Here is a 22,165-nt window from a genome sequence, read left to right as displayed (position 1 = left end):
GAAATACGCATTAACACAAGGTGCTGCATGCTTTATTGGGAGTTTTCATTTCCACTGCTATATTTCTGGGAGGCTGACATCATCAGACTTGGCAAAGAGGAATATACCTATTTTAATGTGTTTTCCTGGTCTCCAAAAAGGCACTCCTCAAAGGAAATCACACACAAACATACACCCCCCACCACACACACACTCAGCAATTGCAGGATTCAAACCCCTATCTCACTATGTTATGATACTAGAGAGATACGCATTAACAGAATGAGGTATATGCTTTATTGGGAGTTTTTCTTTCCACTGCTGTATTTGTGGGATGCTGACATCATCACACTTGGCAAAGAGGAATTTACCTCTTTTAATGTGTTTTCCTAGTCTCCAAAAGGGGCACCTCTCTCAAAGGAAATCACACACAAACATACACTCCCCCCACGCGCACTCAGCAATTGCGGGATGCAAACCCCTACTTAACTATGTTATGATAATGGAGAGATACACAGTAACACAATGCGCTATATGCTTTACTGGGAGTTTTTATTTCCACTGCTGTATTTGTGGGATGCTGACATCATCAGTCTTGGCAAAGAGGAATATACCTCTTTTAATGTGTTTTCCTAGTCTCCAAAAAGGGCACTCCTCTCAAAGGAAATTACACACGAACATATACCCCCTACCCACACTCAGTCATTGCAGGATTTAAACCCCTACCTAACTATGTTATTATACTAGAGAGATATGCATTAACACAACACGCTATATGTTTTAGTGGGTGTTTTCTTTTCTCCTGCTATATTTGTAGGATGCTGACGTCATCAGACTGGACATGGTAATGTGTGTGCGCTTTGTTTTATGCAATCCCAGGACTGCACCATGGGGGACAGCAGGTGTTAACAGCTTGAACAGGATCCACAATTCTTAGCTTGTGTGATCTATCTGTGGACCAGTTGCCAATCCATCATATGACAATACATATTTATGCACAGTTTGTTGATTTTGTGGATACATGTGTCTGGGATGTTGGAAAAGGGCTATTCAACATCTGTGTGGGACGTGTGTAGCTCATTTCAATGATGTATGTCCTGGGTGGCTGCCTTGCAAACAGTCTAGCAGGTTTGGGAACCATGATCTGCCCATGACCAAACCAAAGTTGGTAGGGTTGTCTGTTTTTCGGCTTCCAATAGCTCTGTTTATGACTTCAGTCACGATGGACTCCATGGCCTTGCAGATCAGACTTCATAGGTTTATAAGACTATAGTTCCCATGGTCTGTTGTGCACCAACACTTGTGGACTGTGCCATATGTTGCTGTAACACATTCAACGGTGTCATATCCTGTAGAAAGGGTGAGGCTCAACAGACTGTTCAGGTGCAGGGTCTGTTTGTTCTGCAGTTCACTTATGACACTTATAGGGAAACAATGTAATCCAATTGATGCCATGTTTTTTGCTTTGGAAGGAGCTGTTTACGCATTCAACATGTGATATCTCCTGGTATGATGATAGGGCCTTTTGTCAGTGGGAGGTGGGTATGTATGTATGGGCCTGTCTGACAAGATGTTGGCATTGTCAGTCATTTACAGTTCGCCCTGACTCAGGACATATATGAGTGTACATTGCTATTTATGACATAGCTGAAGGAAGTGTCATGGTTCTGTCTGGACTCCTTCGTAGATGATCTTTCCAAAACACCAACAAACTTAAGCACTAAACCCCTGTTATACTCTTTTACACACTGAACACCCTACTGATCCTTTATGATCAGTCAAAAGAGTATTTCATCATAATATCCTGACATGTCCAAAGGTCAGTTTTGTGTGTACTCTCCAGTGCAGCTGGTGAATATGGGAGTTTACAGGCAATGTTACAACTGCCTTATGTGCACAGACAACCCTCTCCTCCTCCCAACAAACTCAGATATATGTGAGAGATGCAACTATATGGACAAACTGGAGACTGAGCTCTCTCGACCCATGACTGGCACAGTCTATCAGGAGGAGAAGGTAACCACACACACCACAAATCCAGTCTCACATAGACCTATAGCAACAGCAAACCAAACACATAAACACACAAAAACATACTCGTTGGCTGTAAATAAAAATCTGCCTAAGCAGCAGATACCCCCAAATCAGACACCCAAACAACTGCTATTCCACACCAATACACACATATCACATAGTTCACAAAGTCAGTGTGCCACACAGTCACTGCCCTTAAGGCTTCACTGCCCTTAAGGCTAAACAACACACCTAATACACTTGTAATAGGTGACTCTGTTGTCAGACACACTGACGTCCCACTCACCAGGCTGAACAAGGAGAAGGTCACTGTAAGCTGTCTGTCGGGTGACAGGATCCGCCACATAACACATGCACTCAGGTCACTCCAAAGCAAGAACAGATTTGACTCTGTCATTGTCCATGCTGGTGTGAATGACCCGAGACGTTCCTCCCTGGACTACATGAGAAGAGACATAGAGGAGATCTCTGATCATGTAGCCCAGGCCGGTATGACCCTGACCTTGTGTAGCATCTTACCGTCACCAAGAATGATGCCACAGTATAAAGACAAACTGATCAATTTTAACAGTTGGCTAACGTATTGGTGTCATTCAAAGGGCATCCAGTGTCTGTCAGCCTGGAATGACATGCTCGACAAGCCACGTTGCTTCACTAGGGACGGCTTGTACCTGTCACCCCTGGGCTTTCGAATACTGGCTAAGACTCTTGCCACCCCCATAGTGCCTTTTTTAGGCAAGGCTCAAAAGACAAACCCACCTTCATAGACGATACAAGGTAAAAGAAACTAAGGGTAATGCTGCTCAACGCCAGAAGTCTACACCTCAAAATGCATGCACTCAAGGCTCTCTTCAGTATGGAGAATATCAACATCTGTGCAGTAACAGAAACCTGGTTCAAGGCTCCCGAAAGCACCCTAACACTACCAGGTTATACTTCATACCAGGCTTTTCGGCCACAAAACCCAGACCAAACCACAAAAGGAGGGGGAGTATCCATATACATCAAAGATGCACACACCTCCAGGTTAGTAGCACTGCACGAAGCATCGGAGACCATCCATGTGCAACTAACAGTGGGCAAAACTGCCTTTCAGTTTGTAGCCTGCTACAGACCACCCTCACAAACTCAGGGACCCCACTCGGCTTTCCTGAGAACACTGGAGATTATGAAGGTCTCTCCAAACACCATTATATTGGGTGACTTCAACTACCCAAACATTGACTGGGAATACTACTCAAGCCCCAACACCGTCGGCCAACAGTTCCTAGAATTTATAAACTCAAATGCTATGGAACAGCTGGTCACCACCCCCACAAGAGGGGAAAATATATTGGACCTGGTCATCACCAACATGGTGACTCTATGTTCCACACCAGAGGTATTCCCCTCATTGGTAAGGTCAGACCATACATTTATCTCACTGGACATCCATATCCCGTCCCCACCCCCAGCCAAGGTTTTCTCAGTGAAGAACTTCTCAAAAGCAAACGTCACACTTCTGAAAACCAAGGTGGTATCCTTCAAAGCCCCCGGGCCAGTGGAAAATATGGCTCAAACCACAGAATTCTTTACAAACGCATTCTATGGACACCTACAGGAATGCATGGATCGTGCTATCCCAAATGAAACCAAGACTCACTCCTCCAAAGGCAGGGGACCTGTCTGGTGGACCCCAGCCATAAATAGGCTATACAACGAAAAGGAGGAGGCTACTACATGATAGAGCAAAATCCCAAGAAGGGAAGGCATCTCTGATCAGTACTAGCAAGAAACTACGATCACTCATAAAATCATCTAAGGCCAGCTTCGAAAGAAAAATTGTACAAGACACTAAAGACATTCACAAGGCCTTCTTTAGTTATGTCAGGAACCTGGGTGGCAACTCCCAGATATGCTCTTAGTTAGTGCATAATGACAAAAAATACACTGAACCCATAGACATTGCCAACATCCTGGCAGACAGGTTCAGTGCAAATTTCTCCCCCCCATCCCCCCAAAAGAGCAAATGTCCATCCCAACAGAGTGTAGCCTCCCTAACGTCACAGATGGACAGGTAACAGCTGCCCTCTCCAAAGCAATAAAACAGAGCATCAATGGGACCGGACGGTGTCCCAGGCTGCGTCTTACACGAGCTTCATGAAGAACTTAACCCTCTCAAAGTCACTGTTTAATATCAGACTTACTACAGGATATGTACCCAAGGAATGGTGTACAGCAACAGTGGTCCCGCTCCACAAAGGTTGTGCCACAACCGACCCTGGACACTATTGCCCTATAAGCCTGACTAGCCTGGTCTGCAAAGCTATGGAGCGTATCATCATGGAACTCATAAACAAAGACATCAGGAACCTCCAGACACTGGATCCTACCCAATTCGGCTTTGTTAAGGGCAGATCTTGCCTCTTGAACCTGGTCGACTTCTTTGAAACATATAACCACGAAAATAGAAGAAACAGTGCAAAACAAACCAATAACCTACTAAAGCACTGTTGTCCTTCCATATATCAAACTAATAACCACGAAAATAGATGAAACTTCTTTGAAACAGTTACCAGTGCCATAGACATAGGGAAGGTAGTCCACACAGCCTACCTGGACCTCGCAAAAGCCTTCAACACAATACCCCACTTGGGCATCATAAATAAGCTCACCAGCTTAGATATCAACACATATGTCACAAGATGGATTGCAAACTGGATCAGGGATAGCACCCACATGGTCGGAATTGCAGGTGGCATGTCAGACTCTACACCAGTTACAAGTGGCGTCCCACAAGGCTCAGTCCTGGGACCTCTCTTGTTCAGTATATATTTCTCTGAGATACAGGCTAACATGGGAGGACTATGGCTGACCAAGTTCACAGATGACTGCAAACTGGGTGCCATAATCGACTCTCTGGCTGACACAAGCATCCTCCAAAAGGGTCTCACAGAGATGGTTAACTGGTGCCAGAGCCATGGCCTAAAGCTAAATGCCATAAAATGCATAGTCATCCCCTTTGGGAAAAACAAATTGCCCACAAATTACCACATAGGTGGTAATCCATTACATACAGAAGAAGTAATTCGGGATTTGGGGACCGAAGTAGATAGTATTCTCTCCTTTGACAATCACATTGCCAAAGTGGTTAGAAAGACCTTCTATATAGCCCACCTTATCACAAAAGGTTTCACATCTAGATCAAGAGAGGTCGTTGTGCCCCTCTACTCATCAGGCCCATACTTGAATACAATGCCCTATTTGGGATGTACCTTACCCGACACCTGCAGCAACTGTAATGACCCCAAAAGTACCTCACCAAGTGGATCAAGGGACTCAAACAGATGTCCTACGCAGTTCGGCTAAAGAAACTGCAGCTCTACTCAGTTGCTTACTGCCTACTCGGATGCGATCTGTGCCTGACGTATAAAGCCATGTCCAACCCAGAATTAATGATCATGCTCAACCTCAGGATATCTTCTCCGTCTCCTCACTGGGGGTTGCTCAGCAGCATTCACTTTGTCACCACCCACAGCATGTTGCATATGTCACCTTATAAAAACAATGGCAGCCCCTAACATTTCTTTGTCTCAGTAAAGCTTTTTAAGTTTTCACTTCTCTTAGTTTACTGCAGTGTTGCAGTGTCTCTGAGGAAAACATAATGGAAAGTTGTTTGCAGAGTTTTAAGTGCTGGGCTGGGCTGGGCTAGTGTACTGCCTGTGTAATTGCCTGATTCTGATTGTTTTCACCTGCTAGCTCTGCTAGTTCTCCCTGGTTAACTTCCTACTATTTGTTGTGCTTCCTTTTCCCTTTCTGTTTCCACAGTGGGGGCAGCGCTGTGCACACAAGCGCAAACATGTGCACACCAGCTCACATGCGCACACACATGCTTACACGGCCTAACACTTGCTAATTCCTGCTTAAACGCGCGCACACAGGTGCAAACGTGCTTACAGAAGTTGAAACAACCTTACACATACCTACTCTGGCTAGCACGCGTGCACACAGGCGCACATGTGCGCACACAATCTTACTCGGATATACAGGCGCGCACCCGCGCGCAAACATGTTGCAGGCATTTCAACAAGAAACTTTAGTGTTATCCACGGCATACACCTTCTGTTTCTTGACTTTAGCTAGGATACCTGTTGACACACCTCTTCCAGTGATGAGTAACTGACAGCAAACACATGCCACTCTGCTCCAATGAGCTTACATTCTTTCATACATACCCCCCTCATGATGTCGCCTATCTTCTACTCTGTTACTCCCCTTATCGTACTCATACACTTCACTGACTGTGCTCATTTGCTATGTAAACTTGGGATTCACTATCCTTACCCTCATTTGCATGGGATTGCCTAGTAATGCTTGGTTACATCTCTTAGACTGAGCTTCCCCCCTTAGCAACCTCTACTCAGTTGCCATGTTGTCTTCAGCCTGCCATTCACTTGCATTGAAACTTATAATTTGCTATAAAATCCCTATTTGTGGCTTTTAATTTCTGGTTTTCTGCTTTTCAGAGCGCAGCTCATTTGCGCGGTGCTGCGCTACGCTTAAACTTCGGAGATCGAGGTAAACAAAATTATTTTTTTTTTAATTTTGCATCGGGGAACATTGACAATGGCCATATATTTGGCCATTGGCATGCTTCCTCAACTGGATGCAGCCTTTATTTGGAGCTGTCACGGCTCCGTTTTGCTATTTGCAGAATGGTACTCAGTTGTCAATGGAGTACATTTCTGCAAATAACACTACTCTTACTCGGATAGGTTAGGGTTTTCTGGATTGCAAATTTACCTCATTTGCATGGGTTTCACCAGCAAATGAGGTAATTTGCATAACCTAGCCCGGTCCGTGTAAGAGTCGTTTTAGGAGCTCTTTTGCACGCCCCTGCTGGCTGTTCCTGGATCTCTCGGCAGACTTGTTGACTGCATGGAGTCTTACTCTACTCTTAGACTCCGTGCAAGCCTTCGTGAATCCGGCCCATAGTCATTGTATAATTGCTGCTAAGATTGAGATAGTATCTGTAATTGCTTTAGTTAATGATACTATCTTGACTAGCCTATACTGTTAATGTCCTTCTCTTCCTTTTCTCTCTATTCCTTTCTTTGTCGATGTCTACCTGTATTTCTCTTTTAGTTTACTACAACCCTAACCCCTCATAAACTGCAACCTTTTCTTTTCTTCTGTTGTTATCCGCTCAGACTCTCAATTCTAACTGAATCTCTGTGTCCCTAACCTCTGCCTAATGCTCTTCCTACTCACTGTTCTCTACCTTATTCAGACATACACATTTGTTCTTTGTATTTACTGACTACCCCCCCCCCGCTCTCCCCTTTTCATTCTTATGTGCTAAGCCCATTTTTTCCCTGTCTGACAAACAACTTCCCAGTCTCAAAACCTGAAACCAGGTCCTACACACCGGCAGTGTTCACACAGCGGAGCTCAGCAGCTATTGAAATACAAAATTAAACTTATGTATGTGTATACATTTAACTTCCATTTCTGTCTTTATATACTTTGTATTAAACTTAAAGCATTCTGCTCCCCATAACTAATTGTAGCACATCACCAGGACTGACTACAAATCCCCCCACCTCTGCCACTCAGAGTTTCTGTATCTCTTGCTTAACTTTCCAATTCTATTTAATTTTACCCTTCTCCTCTGTTGACTCTGTTGTCTTAGCTTGGCTCTTGATGGTAGGTTGCTGCATTTAATAACTCCTCCAACAAAAGATTCCCGCGGACATTTTAGGTGCTTACAGATACAATCAGCCGCAAGCAAGGTTTAGCCTGCTCCGTTCACCCTCCGCTCCCCTACCCTAGCCCCATTCCCACCCAACCCCTCTTCAATTACATTTATATTTACTATAACTCCGCCTCTACTTCCATCTCCTCCTATACACTACTCCATAGTATTAGCAGTCCTCCCCCAACCCCGCCTCTGGTTCCACCCCTTTTTTAACTCTTAACCAGTACCTCCCATATTCCCTGAAATTCACCTATTGCACCCTCACAACTTAATGCCATATCTCTTTTCTACAAAATCTCTTCACTAAACAATATGACCCACACCACACAACACATTCTCTATTTAATTACCTTTACTACCTCTCTTATCATACTATTCCATGCTATCTCCTTCTGTAGCCTGCTATATGCACCTCTTACAAACATTCCCACCCTGTCCATTGCACCTCAAACTCCTAGTAAAAGTTTCTGTGACATGTCATCTTCCTTATTCAACTGCCACCATTTTTATCAAACAAAATTGAAACTTTCTTCTTATAATGAGAAACTGAAATTACTGCCCTATGTCCTATATAGATCTCTTTCACAAACCCTACATCAGTGTAGCCTAACACATCATGTTCCGGTTCTCTGTCAGTGTGGGAATGTTCACCCCAATCCCATCCCCAAGAACTCCTCATCCCCATACCAACCTTCTACCACTCAAAACCTATTTATAGTAACAATAATTGTATATAGCATATGCAATAAGATCACAGAATTCCAAACCTGGCTCTTCAATAATAACCCTTACATTGTAGGAGTCACAGAAACCTGGCTAAAACTGCATATATTATGCACAGAAATTATACCATCAGGATACAATATGCTTTGTAATGATCGACTCCATAAAAAGGCGGGATATAGCATTAATATACCAGGAATCTATAACTATTACACCATGTCCCACACATGTACCATCCTTTGGCGACATAAAATTACTATTAGCACACTTACACATAAATTGCAGTAAACAGCTATGCATAGCCACAATATATATTCCCCCAAGCCAAAACATTCCTTTTCTGGAAGACTTCCTATCCTGGACAAACTATAATGTTTTCAATGAAACGATCATCCTCAGTGATATTAATATAAACTGGTAAAATCTCATCTCCAGCTCCTCATCAAATAGGATAAACTTGCACAGATATACACAACTTGTCACAGGCCATTCACGTACTTTGAACAACCAGACTGAGGCAACCTTAGACTGGATCGTAGTCTCAGACCCTCAGAAATGCACTAACACTGGAACCCTCCCAAACATCTTAAGTGACCACTTACCAGCCTTCATCTATAGGACCCATACTCATGTATCCAAAACTCACTCCTGTATAACATCTAGAAGCCTAGCCCATTTCAGCCAAAATCTACTCATAAATACTTTTGAAAGCCCAAAACTGGACCCCAGTAAAAACACTACCTCTTAAGGATGCTGTAATCTATTTCAACATTGTATTTCTTGATACACTCAATAGTCTAGCCTCCATTTCCACAAAAGAATAAAGCATAACCATGCCCACTGGCTAACAAAACACACCAAACAATTACTTCTATCCAGAGAACGGGCCTGGAAAAAATGGCACAAAAATCGAACCCCTCAAACTGAACTTAACTACAAACAGCTTTGTAATACTGCCAAAAAGCTAGTAATTAATAACAAAAAATTACTTCTTGACACAACTCTCCAGACAAAAAGAACAACCCCAAACAGTTTTGGAAATCTGTTTCCTCATTTTATAATCCCGGTACCCTGCACAACCCTGTACCATCTCCAGACAAAGACCCACAATAGATCGCCCAGATGTTTAACTCCCACTTTATTGACACCATTCAAAAACTTATCAAATAATCCTCCCAGGATACTAAGAAACACATAAATAGTCTAGACTATATCTCAAATCTCATCCAACATAGTTTGTGCTCTCATTCTTCCCCCATCAGTGACAACACTAATAATAATAATCAGAATATCTGACAAATAATATAGGAGTTCCCCAAGGGTCTATTTTGGGACCTCTTCTTTTCAATGTCTTCCTTAATAATCTCCATATTGCATCCCAACAAAGTACAGTCATCCAATATGCTGATGATTCTACCATCATCTCCTCTTCCAATAATCTTTCTGATCTCCTAAAGATAACTCAAAACTCCATTTCATCTGTTGAAGCCTGGCTAAATAAAATGCAACTTCTACTTAATCCCCCAAAAATCTAAACTGTTGCTGTTGCAATTTTCTTGGGTGGTGAAAGCCAGGGTACCTTTTGGCTAGGTTTATATAGGCCCTAGGGCCAGTAGCCTAGTACCTACCTGTGAACCTATGAACATCTTCTCACCAAAAACTCCAATGCGTGACTTTTAGATTTACTCACAAAACAATACTGAAATCAAATTAGTAAAAACAGCAAAACTTCTAGGCATTACAATTGACAACAAACCGTCCTTCAAGCATCACATTCACAAAACAATAAAAAAAAATCACTGTAAGCTTGGCAAACTCTGTAGACATAAACTACACTAGGATAAGCCCACCAGGATAAAACTGGCAAACGGTCTCCTACTTCCATCCCTCCACTATGGTAGCCCAGTCTTCACCAACCTCCACACATCTCTCATGACCAGGTTACAATCTTGGTACTATAAAATAGCAAAGTTTGCATCTAAAATGCTGAATCACACACACAACTGCCTGGCCATTAAAGAATTAAATTGGTTTGAATTCCCCCACTATCTAACTTACACCCAGCTAGCACTTGCCCATAAACTCATCAACAACACTGACAAGTGCCCTTCACTTCAAACAGTTCTACAAATGTACACCCGTCCCAGAAATCTTTGGTCCAGTAATAACCAACTCTTAAACTTAACCAAACCCAACAAACGAGCAGGGCATTGCCTTTACTTCTATTCCATTGCCAAATTATGGAATGCCCTGCCTTCCACAATCACTCAGTTGGACTCAACAAAAACTTTCAAAGCTGCACTAAAACATCACTACCTTAACAATCATATCTGTTCTTGTGCACATATGTCTAAACCACCATAAACAAAGTCAACCCTCCTTTTAACCTTTACTAATTTCTAACCCTAGAACTGCCTAACCTTAGAATAAATCAATATCTTCCTCAAATTTGTCTAGCTTTTGATTAACTTGTTTTAATTGTACTGCGTGTTTAATGTAACTAACTGTAATGTTAGTTTGTACGTAAAATCAGTACCTTTTGTATGTCAGGGTGTGCTATACAAATTTTACATTTTGTATCAGTTTTTGCAACAATATTTTGTATTTGCTGGAGCTTTTTTCCCCCGGGTCTCCACTGATAATGGGTTTCTGACCCAGTGGACTTTCCTGGGCAACAAATGTCAATAAATAAATACAAATACAGGCTGAGTATAACAATTAACCCAAGTGCCAAAACAATCAACAAACTCATTGAAACCACTTTCAGCAAACAGAGGAAGAAAGTTTTTTTTGTCCCTTTCCACCCCAAGTTGGTAGACACATCCACACTCCACAAACTTATATCATCATCATCATCAGCTCTGTTTGTCTCATTCTTTATTCTTCGTGGGGCTGGGGTCATCATCTCTTTTGATTTAATACCAGTCATGCTTGACTGGTGCAGGTCTTCTCTTAAACAATCCGTCTGTCAGTCCATCCATCCATCCATCCATCTCTTTGCTGGATGCTCTCAGTTCCTCGTGCCTTATTCCTGTCTTTCCCAAATCCTCTTCTTCACCAGATTGTTTTCTGCTTTCCTGTTCGTGTGCCTGAACCACCGTAATCCATTCTATTTGATCTTCTCTGCAGTTAGTGCTACTTGGGCTTCTACTCTGATGTCCTCATTTCTTCCACAATGTGCATCCTACCCACCCATTTCAGGCACCTCTTCTCCATCACCTCCAGCTGCCTCAACTGCTGTGCCTTTAAATCCCAGGTTTCTGTACCATACAGAGATACTGTTCACAATACCACTTTGTAAAAGTTACTTTTCTGCTTCTTTGGCATGCTTCTGTCATACACTAACCCTGACACTCTGTGCCATTTGACTGTAGACCCTCTGATTCTAGCTTTGACCTCCTCATTCTGGCTTCCCTTCTGCTCAACCACCACTCAAGATACTTGAAACTGTTAACATGTTCCACTGTTTTCCCTTCTATCTCAAGCCACAGCTTTTCTGATTTCCCCCATTTGCTGCCATTACAGCAGTCTTATCTGTACTCAGTTTCGCCCTGTATGTCTTCAGTTTTGCATTGCATCCCCCTAGCCTTTGCTGAAGTTCTTGTTCAGAGTCTGCATGTAATGCCACATCATCTGTTGACCTCTCTCATTCTACCTGTTTGCTAATGTAGTCCATCATCAGTTTGAACAGCAGTGGGCTCAGAGCTGAATCCTGAGAACCCTTTGTGAGTCTGAACACTGTACTTGTGTCATTGGGTCGTTGTGCATAGCCTGCATTAATTCCAGTAATGTACTGGCACTTTCAACCATCGCAGGACTGCTGAAATCAGCTTTCTTGGGACCTTATCGTATGCTTTTTTCAAGTCTAGGAATGACCAGTTGGACTTTTTCTCAACTATATGTCTCACTGCAAATGTCAGGTCAGTTGTACTACATGCTGATCTGAATCCAGACTGCTCATTTCCCATGTTACTTTCTACTACTCTGTATTTATTTATTAGTCATCCACTTCAGAACTTTCATGCAGTGTGACAGGAGTTTGATACCTCTATAGTGCCCACAGATGAGAATGTCCCCTTTATTCTTTTATAATGGCATGAGTATGCTTATTTACCAGTCATCTGGGATATGTCTTTCTGTCCATACTGCTATGATTACCCTCAGGAGTGATTTCACTTCTAACTTGCCCTCAGGAATTATTTCACTTGTAACTCACCCAACATTTTTTTAACACCTTTATTAAATTATCACTTAAGACAAACCAAACATACATTAAAAAAAATATTAAATTTTTTTCCATTTACATAAATTATACAACACATATCTTTTCTTTTTTGTAATTATTATCAGTCCAACATTACATAAATGGCTAAATTCCTGCCTTCCATTAAACCTCAATCCTCCTACAAAACATTATTCTGCATGTATTGTTCCAACAATCTCCATTTATTTCTATATAATTTACTCCTTCCCTTTTCTAAATCTCATTCTACCAGTTAAACACATTTGGTTTAGACTTTGATTTCCATTTTTTGAGTAATTTTTTTTTGGCCAACAGAATTAAACTTTAATAAAACCTTACTACATCTAAGCAATTCAGATCTTGTGTTCCCGCTCAAAAAATCATATATTTGGGCTTCCAAGATTGTGCACACCGATCAACAGCTTAATTTCCGTTCTCCTGTTGTGTGAAAATGAAACTAAGAAACTGGGTCTAGTAATTCTGCCAGCTTTAGTAAAACTCAATTACTGGATAGTAAGTACACTGCCTGGATGCCAGCAAAAAAAACTTGAGGGCCTGAAAGGTAATCAAGTAGAAAAGGTGAAGAGAAACCACTGACTGGGAAGAATCCTGCAGCTGTTCAGCAAAAAGAAGTTCAAGCTCCAGCTTTGGTATAAGAGATAGCTTATAGAAATTTAGAGGAAAAAATAAATCAAATGTACTCACAGCTGATTAAATTAAATGAAACCCTGAAGAAGTATATCAACTTAAATAACAAAATGTTGGAAAGCATGAAATAAGCTATTCACATGAACTGCTAAAACTGCACAAATCAGAGAGAGAAATGAAGAAAAAGCTGGCTAAGTAGAGACTACTCAATAAGAGTTGTTTCAAAAAATTAGAGGACAGAGCATGCGGAGAAGATTTGAGATTTTCTGGTATACCAGAGAAACTGGAAGGAACAGATTGTATTAATTTCATGAAAGCACAAATAAGCAACTGGACTGGCATTCCACAGCAGGATTTGTTAATTGAAAGGGCACATTGAGTGTATGCTCCAAACATGGCCATGAAAATGCAGCCAAGAACTGTGTTAGTAAAGATGCAGTCATACCAGCTGTGATGATATGAGGTATTGCCAGCTATGGAGAAGTTGGGCAGCGGATGTGTAACATATGCCATCATAGCTAACTGGAGTTTTGTAAAGGATTATATGTCATTTGCATATCAAACTGACTTGTACAGATGCTTGTGTTAAAAATGTATTTGTAAAGCTGCTTGTGTTAAAAATATACCAAGAGTTTGTCTTGCTGGACAGAAAAGAAATATACATGCATGTCAGAATGTACTATTGTAACTGATTAAATGTATATTTTGTAACAGAGGAGACTGAAAGAGAAGAGGCTAAGCTCAGCCCCTGCTAAGTTGTAGAAAAATATCCTGAAATTAAATTATCTGGTTTAGCCCATAAAGATTGTATCTTACAGTTCTGACTGCAACCAGAGATGAAATGTATGTGAAAACAAGGACTAGGAATCCTGCTGTGTTGTCCTCAGCAGTGAACTAATTGCTACCCTGGAAGGGTGGAACTGTTGAAATGGTTTTATGGCTTCCAGATGCTATAACACATCTTAGCAAAGCTCTATCTGTGTGTATAGTTACACATGTGTGAGATTCTGGTTCACTTTCTAGTAAAGGGGAATAGTATGGGAACCAAAAGTTAGATCACCAGATGTATGTAATGCCATTCTGTAATTCAGCACTGAAAGATGTTTTAATACTAGATGAGACAGAAGTCTCAGGGCAATCTGTTTTTGAAATCTGACATAGAAGGATCACTCACCACTTCATGTTGCCTTGCTTTTAGTAAGTAACTAGAGAAAAGTAATTCTTTATATCAGTCAGGAAAGTATAGTGAGATTAGTTAAGTACTGTTTTTCTGTATCTGTGTGAATCTGTTCATCTGTTTTATTTAAATATTTCCTGTTATTGAAACTATGGTGTTTATTGTAAATAGATATTTAGTATTTTCATGTTCTTTTATTATTTATTTAAAGTTTTCATTGTGGCTTCTCATAAGAATTCAAACTTTCAAACATTTTAACATTTTATTAACAGGTACTGTTTTTGTACCTCGCTGAAGATTTTAAACTACTTTTACATCTTTTTGTAATTTATTTTATTATTTTATTATTTTATTTTATTTTATTTTACATTTGTTGACCGGGCTAGTCTAACTGGATATATGTCCATTTTCAGTAGAGGCCCGGGTAGAAAAGCTCCATGACACACATGATAATAAAGTTGCAGGACAATATAAAATGACTTCAGATGTATATACAAGTACAAAATTGGATAATACAGAAATAATACAGAGAGGACATAAGACAATACAATATGAAATGCATCCAATACAGTGTATAATTTAAAATAGCAAGTAAGTACATTATTTAATATAGAAAAAAGGGAGGTATACAGGCTAATTCCATATACAAGTATGGTACAATAAAAGTCAGATTGAAAAATAATGAGTGCAGTAAAAAAAAAAAACTGTAAAACTATTTTTATCTGTATTTTTTTTACTCACAGAGTTTTGTAGTGCCTTTACATTTTATTGAAATGTATTTTAGCTGTATGTATTTGGACTGTGTTTTGCAACTGCCATGGCTGAAAACTGATAGAAGCAGATTTAATATTGGGAAAATTCATAGATATGTGTATGTGCATGGACTGAATTATTAAATGTGCAACTTAGAAACATTACTGAAGAGCTTGAAGAATGTAAAATTAGGAGTGTGCATTAAAATGAAGACTAAAAATACTAAAACTAAAAATAAGGAAATTGAACAGTTATATGTTTAACGTCATAGAAATAATAAACTAAATACATTTTCTGAAGACTTAATATGTTTACAAGCTGAATACCATATGAAGGTATTGTAGGACAGAGTGTGTGTTGTAACTTTGAGGCATTTCAAAGTGATAGCACATGCATATAAATAGCCATTTTGAGAGCACAGCCAGTGTGTTAGCATGTATGAGTGCAATAGTCAGTTAGTTTATAAGTTTATTCAAGTTTAAGTTACTAAGCCTCAATCCTGATGTGTTTGTATATAATAAACCTGCTTGAACCGAACCCACAACTGTTCATATGTTTTATCCTGACCGGATAAGCTACATGGTATCACCTGAAACAGTGCCTATTTTAAATGCTCCAGACAGAGTATGTGTTGCACTTGAGGTCGAAACTAAGGAATAATTAAAGTGAGGGAATTAATAAGAGTTAAAGTCAAAAAGACGGAACTTGTGAAATGGATTAATGGTATCATACCTCTCAACTGTTCAGATTTTTGCCTCATATTTCTGATCTGTTCTTCATAAAATTTATGGTTTTCTGGCAAATCACAGAGGATTGAAGTAGCTAAATAATGACATGATACATTTGAGCTTCAGTCTTAATATCCTTCAGAAAAATGCATGGTAAGACAAATCCTGGCAACGTTTTAAGCTTATAAGAGCAACATTTAAAATATGTCCCTATTTTGAACCTTGTCTCCCAATTATTTTAGGGTTTGTCCTGATTTTTTGCACTAAGAGGTTGATGGGTATGAATGGTATGCTAATATTGGTAAAGCAGGAAAAGGTCAAGATTTCTGCTGAACCACAAAAACTTAGTATGTTAATCAAGAAGGGTACAATTCACTTCAGACAATTCAAGAAGTGGTTATAACTATTGGTCATGCCAGATTTATTTATTTTATTTATTGTTGATTTACGTTTGTTAATCGTAAGTGTCTAGTGAAATCCAGGGGGTGCAGCTCTAAGATAACAACCAAAAACAGCAAGTTACAGTAGACATACAGTTAAGTAATACACAAATCGTAATTCAGCTGTGTTTATAGCATAGTTTTGAACATAATAGCAAAGCAAATTGCATACACTTGTATATGTTACATGAAATACATTTTCTAGAGAATAATTGATATGGTTTAATAGCAAATGTGGCAAGTGGAAAGGACTTGATAGCATAAGTTATTTTATATGTGAAATAGTTGTACAGGTGGAATGCTGTATAGTAGGGGGTCACATAAGGGTACATAATAAGGAAACAAAACTTTATGATATTCAAGTATTGGGCACTACATGTAGGTGTATGACAGTTACTAATCAAATTTTTGAACTGACTGAGGTTATCAGGTTTGAAACTCAAAGCTAAATGCAAGATAGGGGATCACTTTTCTTTGAGATATGTATGGGCTAAGAGTGGTCTACAGCCAGATACTGACAAAGTTCATGCAACTGTGGTATACATACAGTTATTAAGAATGATATGGTATCTTTCAGTGAAGGAAGTCATAGTACCACTTTATTCTGCCCTTAGCAGAAAGCTGCCAGAGCAAGATACAGTGTGATGTTAGTCAGTAGGCCAAAAAGAAAAAGCTTTGAATTACTAAGGATGTTAGTAACCACAGCACCAGCTCTCATATACTGTATGTGGCATTACCTACGTACAAGTTGAAGCAAGTCAGCCAGAGTTAGGAGCATCTCTGCCTCTTACATGAAGGTGGTAATTTTGGCTGTGCATTCAGGGAATTGGCTGATGTGCAGACTATACACAAGTAGGAAATAAATTCAGAAAGTTATATGACTAGGTAAATTGGAAAAGTATTACAGTGGAGTCTAACCACAGATCATTTTAATGTATCTTTAAGAAATCTTTACAGACGGTTAACACAGTACACAAACACAACACCTGCATTGCAGAGAATGTTATTTGTAATACAAAGGTATGACCCACAAGTACACTATAAGCCAGGGAAGCTGATGCACATTACTGAATACTCATACGAGGACTTATGTTAAGGATTGTGAAGAAGCAATACTATAGAAAGACTTAGAGGTAATATGGACTGGATCACAATTACCACTGGCCAATGAAAAACTCCAAGACCTGAACGATACAGCTTTGGGATATAATTATTGTAAGGTGGAATTATGACAGTATAGCAAAATTAAGTAAGACAGTTCCATCCATTACTCAGTTCATACATTCATTTTGGGGATAAATTATTCTATGCACAAGGACTGATTTTCAAGGGTGATAAAGAAATTATCCCTACTCAATTGCAAAATCAAACTGACAAAATGAGTCATATCACGGAGTGACAAAGTACAAAGAGTATGTGACATTATGTATGTTCAAACATGTATGTACAAGTTGAGTAAATAATTCATGACTGTGGACCTTATGACATGTTAATAGTCAGAATAAAAAAAAGAGTTAACTTCACATGAACTTCCATCATCACTGTGGCGAAAGGTAGATGCAGATTCATTCCAATGCAACAATCTCAGTTTTTTGCTCTGTGTAGACTAGTTTTCAAAGTGTCATATGACTGTTCAGTTAAATGGTACTGAAACACAGTGAGTGATAACAGTACTAAAATCCATGTTTTCCAGACATGGAATAACTAAGCAAGTAGTATCTAATAGTGGTTCACAGTTTTCCATCCAGTAATTTTAATAATTTTGTCAAACCATGGGGATTTATACACATAATTTCAAGTCCATGATACCCTCAGTTAAATTATCAAACAGAGAGAGAATGATCCATACAGGGAATGAAGGATATCCTGAGGAATCCTGGGAAATAGTGTTTATTCTCATCAAACTGTCTGCTATACCTGTTGAACTACAGAAACATACCCTTCTGCTCTATAGGACTTTCGCCAGCACAACTATTACTGGGCATGAGGTAAACGTCAAAACTTCTTGTCGTTTCTATTATTAGTTCTATATAGTAGATAACTTGTGTTAATGGTTTTTGAAGAGCAGACAGTTACAACAAAAAATTATTTATGACAAAATCGTAAATATCTTATTTATTCTGAAGGAAGGCAGGAAGGACAGGGAGGTCATGGATGAAAAGTTAGGCCATAAAATGCTAGTCCAAACAACTGTAGCTGCTTACCTTAAGTAATTGATATCCTACTTTGTAAAGGAAAACAACCTGCCACTTTACAGATGGACTTCCAAATCAGGAATTATCAGGGCTTACCATAAGTTGTAATGATGTTTCTTCCAAATATACTGACTTTGGTTACTGAATCCGGCCCTTAAATCAGATTGCAAATTTGCCACATTTACCTTGTCCAGCGAATCTTGACGCTGCTTCTCTGTGTGGTAACAGTCAATGTAAGGACAGCTGTAAACTGTGTAAACTTTTTAATGACTGCAAATATTATACCAAGGGTGAACGCCTTTACAAAAAGCCACTCAGAAACTCAGATTGTGAATCATTCATAACAAGGTTCACTGCATGAAAGCCACTCAAATGTTGAGATTGCAAGTAATTCACAACAGGATTCAGTGCATAAAATTATTTTTTAGTGCAGTTTGGTGTATGACACATGTAGTTATCCCTGTAGTTTAATTAAATGTATAAATATTTGTGTAATTGTATATAGCAGTACAAAGAGTTTCTATTGTCAGTAAAAGTGGGATATCATATATACAATATGTGAGCAGTGTTTCTTTAAATATCAGTAACGGGTTGTTAGTCATGTGACCTGAGGTGAGTCTTCACTGTATTGTTAAAATAATCTTTTACTTGTCGGACTGACTGATAATGCAACATATTTTTGTAACGCATAATTAAAAGGTTAAATCATTTTACAATATGTAAATTCAAACTCAGTGCTGTTTCCTACTGCAAATTACACCTATCTGTTTTTCAGGTACAATGGTTCCTTAGCAAATGGTGACAAAGGGAGGAGGCGAAGCAGACTAGCCTTATACAAACGGCCAAAAGCTAATGGTGTTAAGCCAGATGTAATTCATCATGTGTCTACCCCGCTGGTGTCCAAGGTAAAAAATAGCTAGGGATTTCTACCTTATATTATCCTGTGAAGCACACAAAAACCTCCTAAGCTTAAAATGAAATTTTTGTTTTTTGACACTCTTATATTGTGGAAAGGCTTTCAGATAGGAGGAAATTTGCAAACAGAAAATGCTATATTGCATTATATGATTGCCTGAAGGCACTGTTTATTGACTACTGATTTCAGAGCTAAATAATGAACAGCAATTTAAACCAACCAAACAAGACTTCATTACTGAACATATAGTGATCATCAGTAGTTTTAGCCAATTTGGCCTTCTATCCTACCTAAGGATTGTTGGGTCTGAGGATATTACATTTTATACTTTATCCATACCTCACCACTGCCCAAATTTCTGCAGAATGTCCAGATTTTTGCCTAATATTTTTGGAGTGTTTCTCATAAAATTTGTAGTTTTCTGGAAACTTGAGGACTGAAGTCACTGAATAATGACATACATTTCAGTTTCAGACTTCATAGCCATCAGAAAATGCATGCTAATGCAAAACATATTATTCTAACACATTTCTAAGTTTATAAGAGCAATATTTAAAATTTGTCCCTGATTTTAGGTCTTTGTTCCACCATTATTTTCTGCTTTGTCCAGATTTGTTGCATTTAAATGTGTTTATTTCACTGAGATAACACAAAAATTGTTGTCTCATATCCTGTTACTCTTTTTTCAGTTTCTGCTTACATTTTCAGTTTTGCTGTGAATGCCTTAGCTTAAGGGAGCACAGTGGTACTGCAGTTAGTCTTGGTACTATACAGCACATGGTCTGCAGTTACCAGCTGGGTATGTTCTGTACAGAGTTTGTGTATGTACCCTTTGTCCACCTAGGTTACACCATGGTCTGCAGTTCCTTTACCAGCTGGGTGCATTCTGTATAGAGTTTGTGTGTCCACCCTGTGTCCACCTAGGGTTTTATGGTCTTCAGTTCATTTCCCAGCTGGGTGGGTCTGTGCAGAGTTTGTGTATCCACCTTGTGTCTACCTAGTGATCTACATTGGACTCCAGTTAATTTATCAGGTGGTGTATTCTATGCAGAGTTTTTGTATCCATCCTTTGTCCTTTTAGGGACTGCTGTGGTCTGAAGTTCATTTACTAGGCTGGATGCATTCTATGCAGAGTTTGTGTATCCACCCTTTGTCCACCTAAGGTTCTACTATGGACTCCAGTTTCCAACCACATCCCTGAGGCTTGAGGGTAGGTGGACTGGAAGCTTAGATATATCATAAGTATGCATGCACTATGGATATATCTTGTCCGACAGTGACCTGGCAGCCTGTCCATGACTGATTTTCTTCGTTATGCCCATTCCTTTTCAGCACAGACTCTGGATCCCTTTGTCATTCAACTGCATTAAGCAGGCATTTTACTGGTTTGGATGGCTAGATGAATGAATGGATAAATGGATTGATATTTCATCTTTTTTTAGGTGAAAGAATTGTTCTTTCTGTGAATCTTGTTAACAGGACAGATTCCCACTGCTATGCGCTACAGCTACAGGCTACACTATCTAAAGCTGACAAAAGCTGCAGCTTCTGCCCTGTTCCCTGTATGGGTGTGCCACTGACACTGCAGCATGTTCTGTGCACTGCAGCATGTTCTACGCATTCACATTGGAGAACTCAACTCAGCTGTTTAACTGTTCCCTGTATGGCTCGACACTGCAGCATGTTCTGTGCATTCACATTGGAGAACTCATCTCCACTATTTAACTGTCCCCTGTATGGGTGTGCCACTGACACTGCAGCATGTTCTGTGCATTGACATTGGAGAACTCAACTCCACTATTTAACTGTTCCCTGTATGGGTGTGCCACTGACACTGCAGCATGTTCTGTGCATTGACATTGGAGAAATCCACTCCACTATTTAACTGTTCCCTGTATGGGTGTGCCACTGACACTGCAGCATGTTCTGTGTACAGCAGCATGTTCTGTGCATTCACATTGGAAAACTCATCTCCACTATTTAACTGTCCCCTGTATGGGTGTGCCACTGACACTGCAGCATGTTCTGTGCATTGACATCAGAGAACTCAACTCCACTATTTAACTGTCCTCTGTATGGGTATGCCACTGACACTGCAGCATGTTCTGTGCATTCATATCAGAGAACTCAACTCCCCTATTTAACTGCTCCTTTTTCAATTTCTCCAAATCTTTTGGGTTTCTAATACCATGACAGGAATGGACCCCATTCCTAAGTCAAAGTACGATTAAAGTTCATGAAATTAGTATTGTTTCAGTCCTTGATGTCAGCCAAAAGTGCTGTTCGCAGCACCCACAATGTGCCCAGTAATGACTGCTTCTGCAATTCGTACAGGGTTACATGGATTGGTAACATATCTAAATACGATTGTAGATTCTTTTGTATAAGACCTGTTGCTCCTACTACTGTTGGAACTGTCTGGGTATCTTTCTTCCACATTGCTCTCATTTCTGCCTGCAGATCCTGGTATTTTATGGTTTTGTGTCTGTCTGTATGCAAGACACTGTAGTCACTGGGTGTGGCGATTTCAATGATCAGTGCTACTTTTGTCTTCTTTTCTTGGACCACTATATCCAGTTTCCTAGCATCCAT

The 22,165-nt window shown here is 39.8% G+C and overlaps 1 protein-coding gene across 1 annotated transcript in view; it reads left to right on the top strand.

Moving 5' to 3' along the window:
• The window catches only part of PELI3 (pellino E3 ubiquitin protein ligase family member 3), a 265,116-nt gene that overhangs the window by 115,833 nt on the left and 127,118 nt on the right, over positions 1-22,165 (top strand). Inside the window, exon 3 of the mRNA XM_044078219.1 lies at positions 19,433-19,562. Coding sequence (XP_043934154.1) covers positions 19,433-19,562 — 130 coding nt within the window. The remainder of the gene's footprint in view (positions 1-19,432; positions 19,563-22,165) is intronic.

The sequence above is a fragment of the Protopterus annectens genome, chromosome 7.part0 (assembly GCF_019279795.1).
Source record: "Protopterus annectens isolate FY-2018-M chromosome 7.part0, PAN1.0, whole genome shotgun sequence".
NCBI lineage: Eukaryota > Metazoa > Chordata > Ceratodontiformes > Protopteridae > Protopterus > Protopterus annectens.
The sequence above is the reverse complement of the archived record's forward strand: the minus strand, read 5'-3'. Positions and strand labels throughout refer to the sequence as shown.